Genomic DNA, 21932 nt, shown 5'->3' with positions numbered 1-21932 from the left:
CAGGCATTGGGGGGCAAAGCTGCCCCCTGCTGGTTTGAAATTAAACTGCACCTCACCGAAATGTCTACTTTCACAACGCAGCACCAGGGGGCGTCGTCGAGTCATCGACAAAAAAAACACTGGGTGACGACGACGCCAGACGATTCAGTCAAAGATGGCGTCTCTTCTGCAACCCGACAGGGTTCTCTACCTTGTTCACGGAGAGAAAAAAATCCGCTCATCGTTGTCTACACTTTATTTTTGCCGGTATTGCAGTGAATTGCGTTCGTTAGAATGTGTGTCTCACGAGGTATGTCAACATTACCGTGGCTAATTTAGCTATTGTTATCATAGAGATGTCTAGCTAACGTTAGCGGTTTTGGAGAATTTGGTCAATTTAGTCCAGCCCCCCCCCCCCCCCCCCATACAACACAAAATATGTATTTGTCATACCGCAAGTCAATCAACATTTATTCAACAACCCTGTGGTCTGATTGGCCGTTTTCGTCTTTACTTCCGCCCTACATTCATAATAGTGTACGTTTATCAAGCTACCTAAGATTAAGGCTTAGCAACATAATCAATACAGTGTTTTATTTTTGGTCGGTGTTCACTTCTTTTTTCTCCAATTAACAGTGACACAAATTCCCACTGGAAATACAACTAAAACCTAACAACTGTTTGATAAACCTCCTAGTTAGCTAGTCTGCTGTTAGCTGGCTAATGTTCCCTATTCATCACCACACCCAGACAAGAGTGACCACATATCTTATTTAGGTATCTAGCTAACCATTTTGTTGTTGTTATAGCTATCTAGTTATCATCTATTTTGATACGTGCCACGTCAGACAGCTTTGATTCTTAATTTACACAGCCACACAATGGACAGTGACCCCTTGCCCACAGAAACTCACACTTTTATTACTGAAGCTTGGACCAGTATCTGAAACATAATTACTATCTGCAGTTCTAACTACTAGCTTGCTTCGAGGGATAACCATGCACATTCATGTATTTCCACATGGTTGAATGCTGCCTCTGATTGGTTCCTAGGTGGACTCCCATTACTGTCCGAGCTGCCTGGAGAATATGCCTTCAGCGGAGGCAAAGCTGAAGAAGAACAGGTTGGAAATATTTGCAACTGAGCATTGGCGTAGACCTGCTATATACGGTCTATGGCATAGACCTATTCTTTACTGTGTAGCCATGGACAATATTCACTGCATGACTTCTCACTGCATCCAGACTACATTTCCCAGCTCTCTGTTTTGTTCTAGGAAGAGGATATGCAACCAGCTGAACGAAAACTTCAGGTTAGGCATAGAGGTTAAGCTTAGGGTTATCTATTATTTATTTATTTATTGCTCACCGTATGTCTGCTGCAGATGGACATAGAGAGCCAGGAGAAAAATAGTTTTGATCAGTCATGGAAATGAAAATGTTAAACAAATTGGCTCCCTATTTAAAAAGAAGATGGAGAGTAAGCTATGAAGAAAAAAATGCCGCAGTTTTGGTGCAGGTACAAAAATTATACTGCGATATTGTCAAAACGATATGATATATCGTCAAGATTTGTCCCCCATTACTATTCTATGTAACTCGATGGGTTGAAGGTTACATTAAAGTTAGGTGTATCCTAGTTTACGTGAGGTCAGGGTGACTAGAGTGTAGGGGCGGCAGGTAGCCTAGTGGTTAGAGTGTAGGGGCGGCAGGTAGCCTAGTGGTTAGAGTGTAGGGGCGGCAGGTAGCCTAGTGGTTAGAGTGTAGGGGCGGCAGGTAGCCTAGTGGTTAGAGTGTAGGGGCGGCAGGTAGCCTAGTGGTTAGAGTGTAGGGGCGGCAGGTAGCCTAGTGGTTAGAGTGTAGGGGCGGCAGGTAGCCTAGTGGTTAGAGTGTAGGGGCGGCAGGTAGCCTAGTGGTTAGAGTGTAGAGGAGGCAGGTAGCCTAGTGGTTAGAGTGTAGAGGAGGCAGGTAGCCTAGTGGTTAGAGTGTAGGGGCGGCAGGTAGCCTAGTGGTTAGAGTGTAGGGGCGGCAGGTAGCCTAGTGGTTAGAGTGTAGAGGAGGCAGGTAGCCTAGTGGTTAGAGTGTAGGGGCGGCAGGTAGCCTAGTGGTTAGAGTGTAGGGGCGGCAGGTAGCCTAGTGGTTAGAGTGGGGTGACGGCAGGTAGCCTAGTGGTTAGAGTGTAGGGGCGGCAGGTAGCCTAGTAGTTAGTGTTGGGCCAGTAACCAAAGGGTTGCTGGATCGAATCCCCGAGCTGACAAGGTGAAAATCTGTCGTTCTGCCCCTGAACAAGGCAGTTAACCCACTGTTCTCCGGTAGGCTGTCATTGTAAATTAGAATTTGTTCGTTAAATAAAGGAATGCCATAAAAGCATTGGGTTAGAGTACTGCGATTGTTTACCCCGGTTGAAGAACAAAGGTAGTGTTTATAACTAGCTTTACCTTCTTCCTCGTCGTGCCCCAGGTGTGCCAACTGCTTCGACTGCCCGTGCTGCATGCACACCCTGTCCACCCGGGCAACCAACATCCCAGCCCCTCTTCCTGACGACCCCAGCAAGACGGCCATGAAGAAGGCCTACTACCTGGCCTGTGGCTTCTGTCGCTGGACATCCAGAGATGTGGGCGTGGCTGACAAGTCTGTGGGTGAGTGACAGGCCTACTTTACTGTTGATGATGAGAGTCAACTCATGGTATTGTTGGGTAATCTTGGACTATTTCCTTTTTTTTATATTGGGCCAGTGTTAGGCATGGCCAACGATTCCGTAGCTGGTTGAGTGTGAGAAGTAGCTACAACCAAATCAAATAGCAAACCTTGCTAGTGATCGTAATTACTAAGCTATTGAATGAAGAGCCCCCTGCACTGGTAATGAGGGGGAGATATATGGGACTGACTCGTTAATAGGCTATGTTAGAATGGTTTCAAATGCTAAACTAATTCATATCTGTATGTATGGAACTTTGTTTGGAGTTGTTACTCTGAATAGAGATGTGTCCCTTATCATGCACTTGACTAGTAGCCTATGTGTCTGTTGTGTGATTGACTTGTTAGGTGTTTTATGGAGGACTATTTCACTTCTTTTATATATTTTTTTGTGCGTCTTCACTTCAGCCAGTGGAGGATGGCAGGAGCCGGACAACCCTCATACTCAACGGGTATGTTGCCTTCCTTTTGTTCGGATCTATTTTCTCTCTCAAGTGTTGCTCACCTGGGGAAAGCTTCAGTTGAGCTAGACAACCCCCTTAGGGGGTTTGCTGTGACACAGGGAAGTTGTCTATTGTAATTGATTCTGTAATGACAAAAAAAACATTGTGTGATCAACCACAAACAGCACACTCCTGATACAAGCTCCAGGTCTAAATGTTGGCTTTATGACTGTGCTTTCTACTATTTATTTTCCTGCTGGTAACATACATGGTATGCTGAATGATACATGCTTTATACATGGTTCTCTGGCCTATAACTTCCCCATTTCTGTCAGTATAACAGCACTGCAGAATATTGGGGCGGCAGGGCAACCTAGTGGTTAGAGCGTTGGACTAGTAACCGGAAGGTTGCAAGTTCAAACCCCCGAGCTGACAAGGTACAAATCTGTCGTTCTGCCCCTGAACAAGGCAGTTAACCCACTGTTCCTAGGCCGTCATTGTAAATAAGAATTTGTTCTTAATTGACTTGCCTGGTTAAATAAAGGTAAAATAAAGAAGAAGAAAAAGTAGTTGCCAGTCAGACTCGTGCTATATCTAAAGATGAAATGTTATGCTTTATATTTTTTTGGTGTGATAAGAACTTGCTGTATACATGGTTCTCTGTGTAGGCCGATGCTTTCCCCTTCTATATGAATAGTATGGGGCTAGTCTATGACATTCTGACTCATTTTATGTGAAATCTCCCTCTGGATACTCATGGTATTGTTGGGTAGTCTTCCTCCGGATACTCATGGTATTGTTGGGTAATCTCCCTCCGGATACTCATGGTATTGTTGGGTAATCTCCCTCTTGATACTCATGGTATTGTTGGGTAATCTCCCTCCGGATACTCATGGTATTGTTGGGTAGTCTCCCTCCGGATACTCATGGTATTGTTGGGTAATCTCCCTCTGGATACTCATGGTATTGTTGGGTAATCTCCCTCCGGATACTCATGGTATTGTTGGGTAGTCTCCCTCCGGATACTCATGGTATTGTTGGGTAATCTCCCTCTGGATACTCATGGTATTGTTGGGTAATCTTCCTCCGGATACTCATGGTATTGTTGGGGAGTCTCCCTCCGGATACTCATGGTATTGTTGGGTAATCTCCCTCTGGATACTCATGGTATTGTTGGGGAGTCTCCCTCCGGATACTCATGGTATTGTTGGGGAGTCTTCCTCTGGATACTCATGGTATTGTTGGGTAATCTCCCTCTGGATACTCATGGTATTGTGGGTAATCTCCCTCTAGATACTCATGGTATTGTTGGGTAATCTCCCTCTAGATACTCATGGTATTGTTGGGTAATCTCCCTCTGGATACTCATGGTATTGTTGGGTAATCTCCCTCTAGATACTCATGGTATTGTTGGGTAATCTCCCTCTAGATACTCATGGTATTGTTGGGTAATCTCCCTCTGGATACTCATGGTATTGTTGGGTAATCTCCCTCTAGATACTCATGGTATTGTTGGGTAATCTCCCTCCGTATATTCATGGTATTGTTGGGTAATCTCCCTCTAGATACTCATGGTATTGTTGGGTAATCTCCCGCCGGATACTCATGGTATTGTTGGGTAATCTCCCTCCGGATACTCATGGTATTGTTGGGTAATCTTCCTCCGGATACTCATGGTATTGTTGGGTAATCTCCCTCCGGATACTCATGGTATTGTTGGGGAGTCTCCCTCCTGATACTCATGGTATTGTTGGGTAATCTCCCTCCGGATACTCATGGTATTGTTGGGTAGTCTTCCTCCGGATACTCATGGTATTGTTGGGGAGTCTTCCTCCGGATACTCATGGTATTGTTGGGTAATCTCCCGCCGGATACTCATGGTATTGTTGGGTAATCTCCCTCCGGATACTCATGGTATTGTTGGGTAATCTTCCTCTGGATACTCATGGTATTGTTGGGTAATCTCCCTCCGGATACTCATGGTATTGTTGGGGAGTCTCCCTCCTGATACTCATGGTATTGTTGGGTAATCTCCCTCCGGATACTCATGGTATTGTTGGGTAGTCTTCCTCCGGATACTCATGGTATTGTTGGGTAATCTCCCTCCGGATACTCATGGTATTGTTGGGTCATTTTCCTCCAGATCAATAAACTGATAGAGTATTACCAGCAGCTGGCCCAGAGAGAGAAACTGGAGCGGGACCGGAAGAAGCTGGCCAGGAGACGACCCTACATGCCTCTGGCCTTCTCGGTACAAACACACACATCTCTCACACACACACACTTTGGCAGATAACATGCGAAGCCTGGGCACTTCTCTCTGGAACATGTTATCCTCTCTCAATAAGCCCAGCTCCCACCTTTATAATGACACAAATCATGCTTTTCATATGTGTTTGTTTGTGATGGTTATTGCTGTGTTATTAACCCTGCTGAAATGAACAAGGAAACTATTTCTGAATAGCGTACATTTCTACATTTGTCCTGTGATATTTTGTTACAGTATGTTGACATTGATTGACATGCATGTATAGTTAATGTGTATAGATAGAAGGATTGGTTTAGATTAGAACCTGGGGCATACTGGAATATTGATTTCAGACCCTGTGATTGGTGAAGGGTGTGTGCTAGCTAGCTATATAGTAGCTACTGCAGCTGAATAGTCACTAAGCTAGCTGTGTGCTAGCTAGCTATATAGTAGCTACTGCAGCTGAATAGTCACTAAGCTAGCTGCTAGCTGTGTGCTAGCTAGCTATATAGTAGCTATTGCAGCTGAAGAGTCACTGAGCTAGCTGTGTGCTAGCTAGTTATATAGTAGCTACTGCAGCTGAAGAGTCACTAAGCTAGCTGCTAGCTGTGTGCTAGCTAGCTATATAGTAGCTACTGCAGCTGAAGAGTCACTAAGCTAGCTGCTAGGTGTGTGCTAGCTAGCTATATAGTAGCTACTGCAGCTGAATAGTCACTAAGCTAGCTGCTAGCTGTGTGCTAGCTAGTTATATAGTAGTTACTGTAGCTGAAGAGTCACTATAAGCTAACTGCTAGCAGTTTGCTAGCTAGTTATATAGTAGTTACTGTAGCTGAAGAGTCACTATAAGCTAACTGCTAGCTGTTTGCTAGCTAGTTATATAGTAGCTAATGCAGCTGAAGAGTCACTGAGCTAGCTGCTAGCAGTGTGCTAGCTAGTTATATAGTAGTTACTGTAGCTGAAGAGTCACTATAAGCTAACTGCTAGCTGTTTGCTAGCTAGTTATATAGTAGCTACTGCAGCTGAAGAGTCACTGAGCTAGCTGCTAGCAGTGTGCTAGCTAGTTATATAGTAGTTACTGTAGCTGAAGAGTCACTATAAGCTAGCTGCTAGCTGTGTGCTAGCTAGCTATATAGTAGTTACTGTAGCTGAAGAGTCACTATAAGCTAACTGCTAGCTGTTTGCTAGCTAGTTATATAGTAGTTACTGTAGCTGAAGAGTCACTAAGCTAGCTGCTAGCTGTGTGCTAGCTAGTTATATAGTAGTTACTGTAGCTGAAGAGTCACTATAAGCTAACTGCTAGCTGTTTGCTAGCTAGTTATATAGTAGTTACTGTAGCTGAAGAGTCACTAAGCTAGCTGCTAGCTGTGTGCTAGCTAGTTATATAGTAGTTACTGTAGCTGAAGAGTCACTATAAGCTAACTGCTAGCTGTTTGCTAGCTAGTTATATAGTAGTTACTGTAGCTGAAGAGTCACTGAGCTAGCTGCTAGCAGTGTGCTAGCTAGTTATATAGTAGTTACTGTAGCTGAAGAGTCACTATAAGCTAGCTGCTAGCTGTGTGCTAGCTAGCTATATAGTAGTTACTGTAGCTGAAGAGTCACTATAAGCTAACTGCTAGCTGTTTGCTAGCTAGTTATATAGTAGTTACTGTAGCTGAAGAGTCACTATAAGCTAGCTGCTAGCAGTGTGCTAGCTAGTTATATAGTAGTTACTGTAGCTGAAGAGTCACTAAGCTAGCTGCTAGCAGTGTGCTAGCTAGTTATATAGTAGTTACTGTAGCTGAAGAGTCACTATAAGCTAACTGCTAGCAGTGTGCTAGCTAGTTATATAGTAGTTACTGTAGCTGAAGAGTCACTAAGCTAGCTGCTAGCAGTGTGCTAGCTAGTTATATAGTAGTTACTGTAGCTGAAGAGTCACTATAAGCTAACTGCTAGCAGTGTGCTAGCTAGTTATATAGTAGTTACTGTAGCTGAAGAGTCACTAAGCTAGCTGCTAGCAGTGTGCTAGCTAGTTATATAGTAGTTACTGTAGCTGAAGAGTCACTATAAGCTAACTGCTAGCAGTGTGCTAGCTAGTTATATAGTAGTTACTGTAGCTGAAGAGTCACTAAGCTAACTGCTAGCAGTGTGCTAGCTAGTTATATAGTAGTTACTGTAGCTGAAGAGTCACTAAGCTAGCTGCTAGCTGTGTGCTAGCTAGTTATATAGTAGTTACTGTAGCTGAAGAGTCACTAAGCTAGCTGCTAGCTGTGTGCTAGCTAGTTATATAGTAGTTACTGTAGCTGAAGAGTCACTATAAGCTAACTGCTAGCTGTTTGCTAGCTAGTTATATAGTAGTTACTGTAGCTGAAGAGTCACTAAGCTAGCTGCTAGCTGTGTGCTAGCTAGTTATATAGTAGTTACTGTAGCTGAAGAGTCACTATAAGCTAACTGCTAGCTGTTTGCTAGCTAGTTATATAGTAGTTACTGTAGCTGAAGAGTCACTAAGCTAGCTGCTAGCTGTGTGCTAGCTAGTTATATAGTAGTTACTGTAGCTGAAGAGTCACTATAAGCTAACTGCTAGCTGTTTGCTAGCTAGTTATATAGTAGTTACTGTAGCTGAAGAGTCACTAAGCTAGCTGCTAGCTGTGTGCTAGCTAGTTATATAGTAGTTACTGTAGCTGAAGAGTCACTATAAGCTAACTGCTAGCTGTTTGCTAGCTAGTTATATAGTAGTTACTGTAGCTGAAGAGTCACTATAAGCTAACTGCTAGCTGTGTGCTAGCTAGTTATATAGTAGTTACTGTAGCTGAAGAGTCACTATAAGCTAACTGCTAGCTGTTTGCTAGCTAGTTATATAGTAGTTACTGTAGCTGAAGAGTCACTAAGCTAGCTGCTAGCTGTGTGCTAGCTAGTTATATAGTAGTTACTGTAGCTGAAGAGTCACTATAAGCTAACTGCTAGCAGTGTGCTAGCTAGTTATATAGTAGTTACTGTAGCTGAAGAGTCACTATAAGCTAACTGCTAGCTGTTTGCTAGCTAGTTATATAGTAGTTACTGTAGCTGAAGAGTCACTAAGCTAGCTGCTAGCTGTGTGCTAGCTAGTTATATAGTAGTTACTGTAGCTGAAGAGTCACTATAAGCTAACTGCTAGCTGTTTGCTAGCTAGTTATATAGTAGTTACTGTAGCTGAAGAGTCACTATAAGCTAACTGCTAGCAGTGTGCTAGCTAGTTATATAGTAGTTACTGTAGCTGAAGAGTCACTATAAGCTAACTGCTAGCAGTGTGCTAGCTAGTTATATAGTAGTTACTGTAGCTGAAGAGTCACTAAGCTAGCTGCTAGCTGTGTGCTAGCTAGTTATATAGTAGTTACTGTAGCTGAAGAGTCACTATAAGCTAACTGCTAGCAGTGTGCTAGCTAGTTATATAGTAGTTACTGTAGCTGAAGAGTCACTATAAGCTAACTGCTAGCTGTGTGCTAGCTAGTTATATAGTAGTTACTGTAGCTGAAGAGTCACTATAAGCTAACTGCTAGCAGTGTGCTAGCTAGTTATATAGTAGTTACTGTAGCTGAAGAGTCACTTAGCTAGCTGCTAGCAGTGTGCTAGCTAGTTATATAGTAGTTACTGTAGCTGAAGAGTCACTATAAGCTAACTGCTAGCTGTGTGCTAGCTAGTTATATAGTAGTTACTGTAGCTGAAGAGTCACTAAGCTAGCTGCTAGCAGTGTGCTAGCTAGTTATATAGTAGTTACTGTAGCTGAAGAGTCACTATAAGCTAACTGCTAGCAGTGTGCTAGCTAGTTATATAGTAGTTACTGTAGCTGAAGAGTCACTATAAGCTAACTGCTAGCAGTGTGCTAGCTAGTTATATAGTAGTTACTGTAGCTGAAGAGTCACTATAAGCTAACTGCTAGCAGTGTGCTAGCTGGTTATATAGTAGTTACTGTAGCTGAAGAGTCACTATAAGCTAACTGCTAGCAGTGTGCTAGCTAGTTATATAGTAGTTACTGTAGCTGAAGAGTCACTATAAGCTAACTGCTAGCAGTGTGCTAGCTAGTTATATAGTAGTTACTGTAGCTGAAGAGTCACTATAAGCTAGCTGCTAGCAGTGTGCTAGCTAGTTATATAGTAGTTACTGTAGCTGAAGAGTCACTATAAGCTAGCTGCTAGCAGTGTGCTAGCTAGTTATATAGTAGTTACTGTAGCTGAAGAGTCACTATAAGCTAACTGCTAGCTGTGTGCTAGCTAGTTATATAGTAGTTACTGTAGCTGAAGAGTCACTATAAGCTAACTGCTAGCAGTGTGCTAGCTAGTTATATAGTAGTTACTGTAGCTGAAGAGTCACTATAAGCTAACTGCTAGCAGTGTGCTAGCTAGTTATATAGTAGTTACTGTAGCTGAAGAGTCACTATAAGCTAACTGCTAGCTGTGTGCTAGCTAGTTATATAGTAGTTACTGTAGCTGAAGAGTCACTATAAGCTAACTGCTAGCAGTGTGCTAGCTAGTTATATAGTAGTTACTGTAGCTGAAGAGTCACTATAAGCTAACTGCTAGCAGTGTGCTAGCTAGTTATATAGTAGTTACTGTAGCTGAAGAGTCACTATAAGCTAACTGCTAGCTGTGTGCTTTATTAACTGCTTTGGTGTTCCTTGATACGTTCTTCTTTTTCTTTGCTTCTGCACGCTGATATGTTGGTTTCTAACCCCTCCCTTCTGCACGCTGATATGTTGGTTTCTAACCCCTCCCTTCTGCACGCTGATATGTTGGTTTCTAACCCCTCCCTTCTGCACGCTGATATGTTGGTTTCTAACCCCTCCCTTCTGCACGCTGATATGTTGGTTTCTAACCCCTCCCTTCTGCACGCTGATATGTTGGTTTCTAACCCCTCCCTTCTGCACGCTGATATGTTGGTTTCTAACCCCTCCCTTCTGCACGCTGATATGTTGGTTTCTAACCCCTCCCTTCTGCACGCTGATATGTTGGTTTCTAACCCCTCCCTTCTGCACGCTGATATGTTGGTTTCTAACCCCTCCCTTCTGCACGCTGATATGTTGGTTTCTAACCCCTCCCTTCTGCACGCTGATATGTTGGTTTCTAACCCCTCCCTTCTGCACGCTGATATGTTGGTTTCTAACCCCTCCCTTCTGCACGCTGATATGTTGGTTTCTAACCCCTCCCTTCTGCACGCTGATATGTTGGTTTCTAACCCCTCCCTTCTGCACGCTGATATGTTGGTTTCTAACCCCTCCCTTCTGCACGCTGATATGTTGGTTTCTAACCCCTCCCTTCTGCACGCTGATATGTTGGTTTCTAACCCCTCCCTTCTGCACGCTGATATGTTGGTTTCTAACCCCTCCCTTCTGCACGCTGATATGTTGGTTTCTAACCCCTCCCTTCTGCACGCTGATATGTTGGTTTCTAACCCCTCCCTTCTGCACGCTGATATGTTGGTTTCTAACCCCTCCCTCCCCCAGCAACACACTATTCATGTGGTGGTGAGTTGTATTTTTCACAACTTATAGTTCAAACACTCTGTCTCTGTCTCTGCCTCTCTCTGTCTCTGCCTCTGTCTCTCTCTGTCTCTCTCTGTCTCTCTCTCTCTCTCTCTCTCTGTCTCTCTCTCTCTCTGTCTCTCTCTCTCTCTGTCTCTCTCTCTGTCTCTCTGTCTCTGCCTCTCTCTGTCTCTCTGTCTCTCTCTCTCTCTGTCTCTCTGTCTCTGCCTCTCTCTGTCTCTCTCTCTCTCTGTCTCTCTGTCTCTCTCTCTCTCTGTCTCTCTGTCTCTGCCTCTCTCTGTCTCTGCCTCTGTCAATTCAATTCAATTCAATTCAAGGGCTTTATTGGCATGGGAAACATATGTTAACATTGCCAAAGCAAGTGAGGTAGACAACATACAAAGTGAATATATAAAGTGAAAAACAACAAGAATTAACAGTAAACATTACACATACAGAAGTTTCAAAACAGTAAAGACATTACAAATGTCATATTATATATATATACAGTGTTCTAACAATGTACAAATGGCTAAAGGACACAAGATAAAATAAATAAGCATAAATATGGGTTGTATTTACAATGGTGTTTGTTCTTCACTGGTTGCCCTTTTCTCGTGGCAACAGGTCACAAATCTTGCTGCTGTGATGGCACACTGTGGAATTTCACCCAGTAGATATGGGAGTTTTTCAAAATTGGATTTGTTTTCGAATTCTTTGTGGATCTGTGTAATCTGAGGGAAATATGTCTCTCTAATATGGTCATACATTGGGCAGGAGGTTAGGAAGTGCAGCTCAGTTTCCACCTCATTTTGTGGGCAGTGAGCACATAGCCTGTCTTCTCTTGAGAGCCATGTCTGCCTACGGCGGCCTTTCTCAATAGCAAGGCTATGCTCACTGAGTCTGTACATAGTCAAGGCTTTCCTTAATTTTGGGTCAGTCACAGTGGTCAGGTATTCTGCCGCTGTGTACTCTCTGTGTAGGGCCAAATAGCATTCTAGTTTGCTCTGTTTTTTTGTTAATTCTTTCCAATGTGTTAAGTAGTTATCTTTTTGTTTTCTCATGATTTGGTTGGGTCTAATTGTGCTGCTGTCCTGGGGCTCTGTAGTGTGTGTTTGTGTTTGTGAACAGAGCCCCAGGACCAGCTTGCTTAGGGGACTCTTCTCCAGGTTCATCTCTCTGTAGGTGATGGCTTTGTTATGGAAGGTTTGTGAATCGCTTCCTTTTAGGTGGTTGTAGAATTTAACAGCTCTTTTCTGGATTTTGATAATTAGTGGGTATCGGCCTAATTCTGCTCTGCATGCATTATTTGGTGTTCTACGTTGTACACGGAGGATATTTTTGCAGAATTCTGCGTGCAGAGTCTCAATTTGGTGTTTGTCCCATTTTGTGAAGTCTTGGTTGGTGAGCGGACCCCAGACCTCACAACCATAAAGGGCAATGGGCTCTATGACTGATTCAAGTATTTTTAGCCAAATCCTAATTGGTATGTTGAAATTTATGTTTCTTTTGATGGCATAGAATGCCCTTCTTGCCTTGTCTCTCAGATCGTTCACAGCTTTGTGGAAGTTACCTGTGGTGCTGATGTTTAGGCCAAGGTATGTATAGTTTTTTGTGTGCTCTAGGGCAGCAGTGTCTAGATGGAATTTGTATTTGTGGTCCTGGTGACTGGACCTTTTTTGGAACACCATTATTTTGGTCTTACTGAGATTTACTGTCAGGGCCCAGGTCTGACAGAATCTGTGCATAAGATCTAGGTGCTGCTGTAGGCCCTCCTTGGTTGGTGACAGAAGCACCAGATCATCAGCAAACAGCAGACATTTGACTTCGGATTCTAGCAGGGGGAGGCCGGGTGCTGCAGACTTTTCTAGTGCCCTCGCCAATTCGTTGATATATATGTTGAAGAGGGTGGGGCTTAAGCTGCATCCCTGTCTAACCCCACGACCCTGTGTGAAGAAATGTGTGTGTTTTTTGCCAATTTTAACCGCACACTTGTTGTTTGTGTACATGGATTTTATAATGTCGTATGTTTTACCCCCAACACCACTTTCCATCAGTTTGTATAGCAGACCCTCATGCCAGATTGAGTCGAAGGCTTTTTTGAAATCAACAAAGCATGAGAAGACTTTGCCTTTGTTTTGGTTTGTTTGATTGTCAATTAGGGTGTGCAGGGTGAATACGTGGTCTGTTGTACGGTAATTTGGTAAAAAGCCAATTTGACATTTGCTCAGTACATTGTTTTCATTGAGGAAATGTACGAGTCTGCTGTTAATAATAATGCAGAGGATTTTCCCAAGGTTACTGTTGACACATATTCCACGGTAGTTATTGGGGTCAAATTTGTCTCCACTTTTGTGGATTGGGGTGATCAGTCCTTGGTTCCAAATATTGGGGAAGATGCCAGAGCTAAGTATGATGTTAAAGAGTTTTAGTATAGCCAATTGGAATTTGTTGTCTGTATATTTGATCATTTCATTGAGGATACCATCAACACCACAGGCCTTTTTGGGTTGGAGGGTTTCTATTTTGTCCTGTAGTTCATTCAATGTAATTGGAGAATCCAGTGGGTTCTGGTAGTCTTTAATAGTTGATTCTAAAATCTGTGTTTGATCATGTATATGTTTTTGCTCTTTATTCTTTGTTATAGAGCCAAAAAGATTGGAGAAGTGGTTTACCCATACATCTCCATTTTGGATAGATAATTCTTCGTGTTGTTGTTTGTTTAGTGTTTTCCAATTTTCCCAGAAGTGGTTAGAGTCTATGGATTCTTCAATTGCATTGAGCTGATTTCTGACATGCTGTTCCTTCTTTTTCCGTAGTGTATTTCTGTATTGTTTTAGTGATTCACCATAGTGAAGGCGTAGACTCAGGTTTTCCGGGTCTCTATGTTTTTGGTTGGACAGGTTTCTCAATTTCTTTCTTAGATTTTTGCATTCTTCATCAAACCATTTGTCATTATTGTTAATTTTCTTCGGTTTTCTATTTGAGATTTTTAGATTTGATAGGGAAGCTGAGAGGTCAAATATACTGTTAAGATTTTCTACTGCCAAGTTTACACCTTCACTATTACAGTGGAACGTTTTACCCAGGAAATTGTCTAAGAGGGATTGAATTTGTTGTTGCCTAATTGTTTTTTGGTAGGTTTCCAAACTGCATTCCTTCCATCTATAGCATTTCTTAATGTTACTCAGTTCCTTTGGCTTTGATGCCTCATGATTGAGTATTGCTCTGTTTAAGTAGACTGTGATTTTGCTGTGGTCTGATAGGGGTGTCAGTGGGCTGACTGTGAACGCTCTGAGAGACTCTGGGTTGAGGTCGGTGATAAAGTAGTCTACAGTACTACTGCCAAGAGATGAGCTATAGGTGTACCTAACATAGGAGTCCCCTCGAAGCCTACCGTTGACTATGTACATACCCAGCGTGCGACAGAGCTGCAGGAGTTGTGACCCGTTTTTGTTGGTTATGTTGTCATAGTTGTGCCTAGGGGGGCATATGGGGGAGGGAATGCTGTCAGCTCCAGGCAGGTGTTTGTCCCCCTGTGTGCTGAGGGTGTCAGGTTCTTGTCCGGTTCTGGCATTTAGGTCACCACAGACTAGTACATGTCCCTGGGCCTGGAAGTGATTGATTTCCCCCTCCAGGATGGAGAAGCTGTCTTCATTAAAATATGGGGATTCTAGTGGGGGGATATAGGTAGCACACAGGAGGACATTTTTCTCTGTTAGGATAATTTCTTTTTGAATTTCTAGCCAAATGTAGAATGTTCCTGTTTTGATTAATTTAATGGAGTGAGTTAGGTCTGCTCTATACCAAATTAGCATACCCCCTGAGTCCCTTCCCTGTTTCACACCTGGTAGTTTGGTGGATGGGACTACCAGCTCTCTGTAACCTAGAGGGCAACCAGTGGGTCCATCTCCTCTATACCAGGTTTCTTGCAGGATGACAATGTCTGTATTACCTGTCTCTCTCTCTCTCTCTCTCTCTCTCTCTCTCTCTCTCTCTCTCTCTCTCTCTCTCTCTCTCTCTCTCTCTCTCTGTCTCTCTCTCTCTCTGTCTCTCTCTCTCTCTCTGTCTCTCTCTCTCTCTCTCTCTCTCTCTGTCTCTCTCTCTCTCTGTCTCTCTCTCTGTCTCTCTCTCTCTCTCTCTCTCTGTCTGTCTCTCTCTCTCTCTCTGTCTCTCTGTCTCTCTGTCTGTCTCTCTGTCTCTCTGTCTCTCTCTCTCTCTGTCTCTCTGTCTCTGTCTCTCTGTCTCTCTCTCTCTGTCTCTCTCTCTCTGTCTCTCTGTCTCTCGGTCTCTCTCTGTCTCTCTCTCTCTCTCTTCCTTCCTTCCTTCCCCCCTTCATCTGTTCTCCGAATCTAATCTGTAACTGAGTGACCTCCCTAATCACATGAGTGTCCCCTCAGGAGAAAGATATTATCAGGAGCACAATAGGATACTTTATGTTGACTGCGGGGGGGAAGAGAATCAAAAGGATGCATTCTATTGCAGTGTACAGTTAATGCTGTTTTAGTCTGTAGTATATAGTAGAGAGTAGTAATTATCCCACTGTTGACATGAATGTTTTTTTTTTTGCCATTTATGTTCATGTTTACCTAATTGGATATTTGAACATGTGTTATTAGGAAAAAATTACCTCTCTTTCCCCAAGTTATAGGAAAAAACATGAACATTAATAAGTCATCAATAGAAATGCCAGTGTTTCCTCTCCCTTAAGTCTACCACATGGTGGTGTGTCTTGTCTGTGAGTTAGTTGACATTTGTGGATGTGTTGCTCTGTAAAAGGAGAAGTATGGTCTGGGTACCAGACTACAGAGACAGAGACCTGGAGCTCCTATCACCAGTCTGGCTGGTCTTTCGTGAGTATGACATGAATATACAAAAACGTTACTGTTTATAAAGTACGAGTATCACATCCTCATATAATACTATACCCTTTTATTTATTGTACATTTGACGTGACGAATCATGTTGATGTTATTAGCACATCACAAATAGCCTATACAAGGACTGAGTTCCCAATTGGTGCCCAATGTACTGCATTACTTTTGTATAGGCTATTTGGTCAAAAGTTGTGCACTAATTAGGGAATGGCATGCAGTTTGGAATAAAGTCACTGCCTTGTGTTAGAGTTAATAAATACAGCTGTCTCCTATAATGGCCCTCACTGTGTCTGTCCCTGTCTCCTATAATGGCCCTCACTGTGTCTGTCCCTGTCTCCTATAGTGGCCCTCACTGTGTCTGGTCCTGTCTCCTATAATGGCCCTCACTGTGTCTGTCCCTGTCTCCTATAGTGGCCCTCACTGTGTCTGGCCCTGTCTCCTATAATGGCCCTCACTGTGTCTGTCCCTGTCTCCTATAATGGCCCTCACTGTGTCTGTCCCTGTCTCCTATAGTGGCCCTCACTGTGTCTGGTCCTGTCTCCTATAATGGCCTTCACTGTGTCTGTCCCTGTCTCCTATAGTGGTCCTCACTGGGTCTGTCCCTGTCTCCTATAATGGCCCTCACTGTGTCTGGTCCTGTCTCCTATAATGGCCCTCACTGTGTCTGGCCCTGTCTCCTATAGTGGCCCTCACTGTGTCTGTCCCTGTCTCCTATAATGGCCCTCACTGTGCCTGGCCCTGTCTCCTATAATGGCCCTCACTGTGTCTGTCCCTGTCTCCTATAATGGCCCTCACTGTGTCTGTCCCTGTCTCCTATAATGGCCCTCACTGTGTCTGTCCCTGTCTCCTATAGTGGTCCTCACTGGGTCTGTCCCTGTCTCCTATAATGGCCCTCACTGTGTCTGGTCCTGTCTCCTATAATGGCCCTCACTGTGTCTGGCCCTGTCTCCTATAGTGGCCCTCACTGTGTCTGTCCCTGTCTCCTATAATGGCCCTCACTGTGCCTGGCCCTGTCTCCTATAATGGCCCTCACTGTGCCTGTCCCTGTCTCCTATAATGTCCCTCACTGTGTCTCTCCCTGTCTCCTATAATGGCCCTCACTGGGTCTGTCCCTGTCTCCTATAATGGCCCTCACTGTGTCTGTCCCTGTCTCCTATAATGGCCCTCACTGTGTCTGTCCCTGTCTCCTATAATGGCCCTCGCTGTGTCTGTCCCTGTCTCCTATAATGGCCCTCACTGTGCCTGGCCCTGTCTCCTATAATGGCCCTCACTGTGCCTGGCCCTGTCTCCTATAGTGGCCCTCACTGTGTCTGGTCCTGTCTCCTATAATGGCCCTCACTGTGTCTGTCCCTGTCTCCTATAATGGCCCTCACTGTGCCTGGCCCTGTCTCCTATAATGGCCCTCACTGTGTCTGTCCCTGTCTCCTATAATGGCCCTCACTGTGTCTGTCCCTGTCTCCTATGGTGGCTGTCACTGTGTCTGTCCCTGTCTCATATAATGGCCCTCACTGTGTCTGTCCCTGTCTCCTATAGTGGCCCTCACTGTGTCTGGTCCTGTCTCCTATAATGGCCCTCACTGTGTCTGTCCCTGTCTCCTATAGTGGCCGTCACTGTGTCTGGTCCTGTCTCCTATAATGGCCCTCACTGTGTCTCTCCCTGTCTCCTATAATGGCCCTCACTGTGTCTCTCCCTGTCTCCTATAATGGCCCTCACTGGGTCTGTCCCTGTCTCCTATAATGGCCCTCACTGTGTCTGTCCCTGTCTCCTATAATGGCCCTCACTGTGTCTGTCCCTGTCTCCTATAATGGCCCTCGCTGTGTCTGTCCCTGTCTCCTATAATGGCCCTCACTGTGCCTGGCCCTGTCTCCTATAATGGCCCTCACTGTGCCTGGCCCTGTCTCCTATAGTGGCCCTCACTGTGTCTGGTCCTGTCTCCTATAATGGCCCTCACTGTGTCTGTCCCTGTCTCCTATAGTGGCCCTCACTGTGCCTGCCCCTGTCTCCTATAATGGCCCTCACTGTGTCTGTCCCTGTCTCCTATAATGGCCCTCACTGTGTCTGTCCCTGTCTCCTATGGTGGCTGTCACTGTGTCTGTCCCTGTCTCATATAATGGCCCTCACTGTGTCTGTCCCTGTCTCCTATAGTGGCTGTCACTGTGTCTGGTCCTGTCTCCTATAATGGCCCTCACTGTGTCTGTCCCTGTCTCCTATAGTGGCTGTCACTGTGTCTGTCCCTGTCTCCTATAATGGCCCTCGCTGTGTCTGTCCCTGTCTCCTATAATGGTCCTCAACTGTGTCTTTCCCTGTCTCCTATAATGGCCCTCGCTGTGTCTGTCCCTGTCTCCTATAATGGCCCTCGCTGTGTCTGTCCCTGTCTCCTATAATGGCCCTCACTGTGTCTGTCCCTGTCTCCTATAGTGGCCGTCACTGTGTCTGTCCCTGTCTCCTATAGTGGCCCTCACTGTGTCTGTCCCTGTCTCCTATAGTGGCCCTCACTGTGTCTCTCCCTGTCTCCTATAGTGACCCTCACTGTGTCTCTCCCTGTCTCCTATAGTGGCCCTCACTGTGTCTGTCCCTGTCTCCTATAATGGCCCTCACTGTGTCTGTCCCTGTCTCCTATAATGGCCCTCACTGTGTCTGTCCCTGTCTCCTATAATGGCCCTCACTGTGTCTGTCCCTGTCTCCTATAGTGGCCCTCACTGTGTCTGTCCCTGTTTCCTATAGTGGCCCTCACTGTGTCTCTCCCTGTCTCCTATAATGGTCCTCAACTGTGTCTGTCCCTGTCTCCTATAATGGCCCTCACTGTGTCTCTCCCTGTCTCCTATAATGGTCCTCAACTGTGTCTTTCCCTGTCTCCTATAATGGCCCTCGCTGTGTCTGTCCCTGTCTCCTATAATGGCCCTCACTGTGTCTGTCCCTGTCTCCTATAGTGGCTGTCACTGTGTCTGTCCCTGTCTCCTATAGTGGCCCTCACTGTGTCTGTCCCTGTCTCCTATAGTGGCCCTCACTGTGTCTCTCCCTGTCTCCTATAGTTGCCCTCACTGTGTCTCTCCCTGTCTCCTATAGTGGCCCTCACTGTGTCTGTCCCTGTCTCCTATAATGGCCCTCACTGTGTCTGTCCCTGTCTCCTATAATGGCCCTCACTGTGTCTGTCCCTGTCTCCTATAGTGGCTGTCACTGTGTCTGTCCCTGTCTCCTATAGTGGCCCTCACTGTGTCTGTCCCTGTCTCCTATAGTGGCCCTCACTGTGTCTCTCCCTGTCTCCTATAGTTGCCCTCACTGTGTCTCTCCCTGTCTCCTATAGTGGCCCTCACTGTGTCTGTCCCTGTCTCCTATAATGGCCCTCACTGTGTCTGTCCCTGTCTCCTATAATGGCCCTCACTGTGTCTGTCCCTGTCTCCTATAGTGGCTGTCACTGTGTCTGTCCCTGTCTCCTATAGTGGCCCTCATTGTGTCTGTCCCTGTCTCCTATAGTGGCCCTCACTGTGTCTGTCCCTGTCTCCTATAGTGGCCCTCATTGTGTCTGTCCCTGTCTCCTATAGTGGCCCTCACTGTGTCTGTCCCTGTCTCCTATAATGGCCCTCACAGGGTCTGTCCCTGTCTCCTATAATGGCCCTCACTGTGTCTGTCCCTGTCTCCTATAATGGCCCTCACTGTGTCTGTCCCTTTCTGCTATTCCAGTCTGAAGGAAGGTGAAGACCAAAAGGAGATTAACATAGAGCCAGCCCAGGCCTTAGACGAGGTGGAACCACTGCCTGAAGACTACTACACCAGACCAATCAACCTACCCGAGGGTAAGAGATATCCACCCCTAAGCCGAACCACTAACCCTTGACCTGGAACACGACGCTAACCCTACACTAGACCCATCAACCTACCCGAGGGTAAGAGATATCCACCCCTAAGCCTAACCACTAACCCTACACTAGAGTAAGAGATATCCACCCCTAAGCCGAACCACTAACCCTACACTAGACCCATCAACCTACCCGAGGGTAAGAGATATCCACCCCTAAGCCGAACCACTAACCCTACACTAGACCCATCAACCTACCCGAGGGTGAGAGATATCCACCCCTAAGCCTAACCACTAACCCTACACTAGACCCATTAAACTACCCGAGGGTGAGAGATATCCACCCCTAAGCCTAACCACTAACCCTACACTAGACCCATTAAACTACCCGAGGGTAAGAGATATCCACCCCTAAGCCGAACCACTAACCCTTGACCTGGAACACGACGCTAACCCTACACTAGACCCATCAACCTGCCTGAGGGTAAGAGATATCCACCCCTAAGCCGAACCACTAACCTTTGACCTGGAACACGACGCTAACCCTACACTAGACCCATCAACCTGCCTGAGGGTGAGAGATATCCACCCCTAAGCCTAACCACTAACCCTACACTAGACCCATTAAACTACCCGAGGGTGAGAGATATCCACCCCTAAGCCGAACCACTAACCTTTGACCTGGAACATGACACTAACCCTACACTAGACCCATCAACCTGCCTGAGGGTAAGAGATATCCACCCCTAAGCCGAACCACTAACCTTTGACCTGGAACATGACACTAACCCTACACTAGACCCATCAACCTACCCGAGGGAAACAATGATCACTACTTTTTTAAAGCTAGAATCCTTCATTTAAACGAGAACAAAACATACTCCCCACCACTGTTTTGCTAAAAAATATATCTAATTTATAAGTTATATTCCTCATTAATCAATGGGTATAATCACATTCATTTAAGTGATTCATAAAAAAAGATATCTCATTTATAAGTTATATTCCTCATTAATCACTTAACTATTAAATGACAGAGAGACCCATTGATTCATGAAAAATATAAATGGGTGTATCTCATTAATTTAGAAGTCCAACATGGATGTAGCAACTAGTTATTAGCTTTATACACAACTTTTCCTGAGAGTTATTTTATAATATTGAAGTCTACAGTTATATCAGAGATATGGTAAACTGGTAAACTTTGGTTGTTTTGCAATCTGCTGTGTTGTGTAGTTGACCATGTGTGTTAACTTCCTGGTGTTGTGTAGTTGACCATGTGTTAACTTCCTGGTGTTGTGTAGTTGACCATGTGTGTTAACTTCCTGGTGTTGTGTAGTTGACCATGTGTTAACTTCCTGGTATTGTGTAGTTGACCATGTGTTAACTTCCTGGTATTGTGTAGTTGGCCATGTGTTAACTTCCTGGTGTTGTGTAGTTGACCATGTGTTAACTTCCTGGTATTGTGTAGTTGACCATGTGTTAACTTCCTGGTATTGTGTAGTTGACCATGTGTTAACTTCCTGGTATTGTGTAGTTGACCATGTGTTAACTTCCTGGTATTGTGTAGTTGGCCATGTGTTAACTTCCTGGTATTGTGTAGTTGACCATGTGTTAACTTCCTGGTGTTGTGTAGTTGACCATGTGTTAACTTCCTGGTGTTGTGTAGTTGACCATGTGTTAACTTCCTGGTGTTGTGTAGTTGACCATGTGTTAACTTCCTGGTGTTGTGTAGTTGACCATGTGTTAACTTCCTGGTGTTGTGTAGTTGACCATGTGTTAACTTCCTGGTGTTGTGTAGTTGACCATGTGTTAACTTCCTGGTGTTGTGTAGTTGACCATGTGTTAACTTCCTGGTGTTGTGTAGTTGACCATGTGTTAACTTCCTGGTGTTGTGTAGTTGACCATGTTGTGTTAACTTCCTGGTGTTGTGTAGTTGACCATGTTGTGTTAACTCCCTGGTGTTGTGTAGTTGACCATGTTGTGTTAACTTCCTGGTGTTGTGTAGTTGACCATGTGTTAACTTCCTGGTGTTGTGTAGTTGACCATGTGTTAACTTCCTGGTGTGTGTTATGTATTCCAGTGACATCCTTGCGTCAGCGGCTGCTCCAGCCTGACTTCCAGCCAGCCGGAGCCTCTCAGCTCCACCCCAAACACAAACACCTGTTGATCAAGCGCTCTCTGCGATGCAGGGTCGGTACACGACGCAGTACTTTACACCACACTACCCTTCTCAGGAAGGGCATTTTACTACTATTTTACTGTTGTTTGTTCGTAATTTCTCTTAATTACTCGTGATACATTTTTTTTTGCTTTTCTCCCTAGAAATGTGAGCACAATCTGAGCAAGCCAGAATTCAACCCAACTTCAATCAAGTTCAAAATCCAGTTGGTGGCTGTGTAAGTATTGCTTAGCATCTCCT

The 21932-nt window shown here is 44.8% G+C and overlaps 1 protein-coding gene across 4 annotated transcripts in view; it reads left to right on the top strand.

The window, feature by feature from the left end:
* The first annotated feature begins 36 nt into the window (after positions 1 to 36).
* The window catches only part of LOC109877762 (dynactin subunit 4-like), a 34759-nt gene continuing 12863 nt past the window's right edge, over positions 37 to 21932 (top strand). The window contains exons 1-10 of one of the 4 annotated variants that reach the window (XM_031789517.1): positions 37 to 289; positions 1033 to 1103; positions 2440 to 2618; positions 3085 to 3128; positions 5263 to 5370; positions 10820 to 10840; positions 15617 to 15690; positions 19396 to 19508; positions 21594 to 21703; positions 21836 to 21909. In XM_031789517.1, the coding sequence (XP_031645377.1) occupies positions 155 to 289; positions 1033 to 1103; positions 2440 to 2618; positions 3085 to 3128; positions 5263 to 5370; positions 10820 to 10840; positions 15617 to 15690; positions 19396 to 19508; positions 21594 to 21703; positions 21836 to 21909 (929 nt within the window). In that variant the 5' untranslated portion in view covers positions 37 to 154. Of the gene's footprint in view, positions 290 to 1032; positions 1104 to 2439; positions 2619 to 3084; positions 3129 to 5262; positions 5371 to 5425; positions 10841 to 15616; positions 15691 to 19395; positions 19509 to 21593; positions 21704 to 21835; positions 21910 to 21932 lie in introns of those variants that run through there. The other 3 variants (XM_031789518.1, XM_031789516.1, XM_031789515.1) reach the window with 3 other exon arrangements.

The sequence above is a fragment of the Oncorhynchus kisutch genome, linkage group LG15 (genome assembly GCF_002021735.2).
Source record: "Oncorhynchus kisutch isolate 150728-3 linkage group LG15, Okis_V2, whole genome shotgun sequence".
In the NCBI taxonomy this organism is placed as follows: domain Eukaryota; kingdom Metazoa; phylum Chordata; class Actinopteri; order Salmoniformes; family Salmonidae; genus Oncorhynchus; species Oncorhynchus kisutch.
Note: the sequence above shows the minus strand (reverse complement) of the source record. Positions and strands in the feature narration are given on the sequence as shown.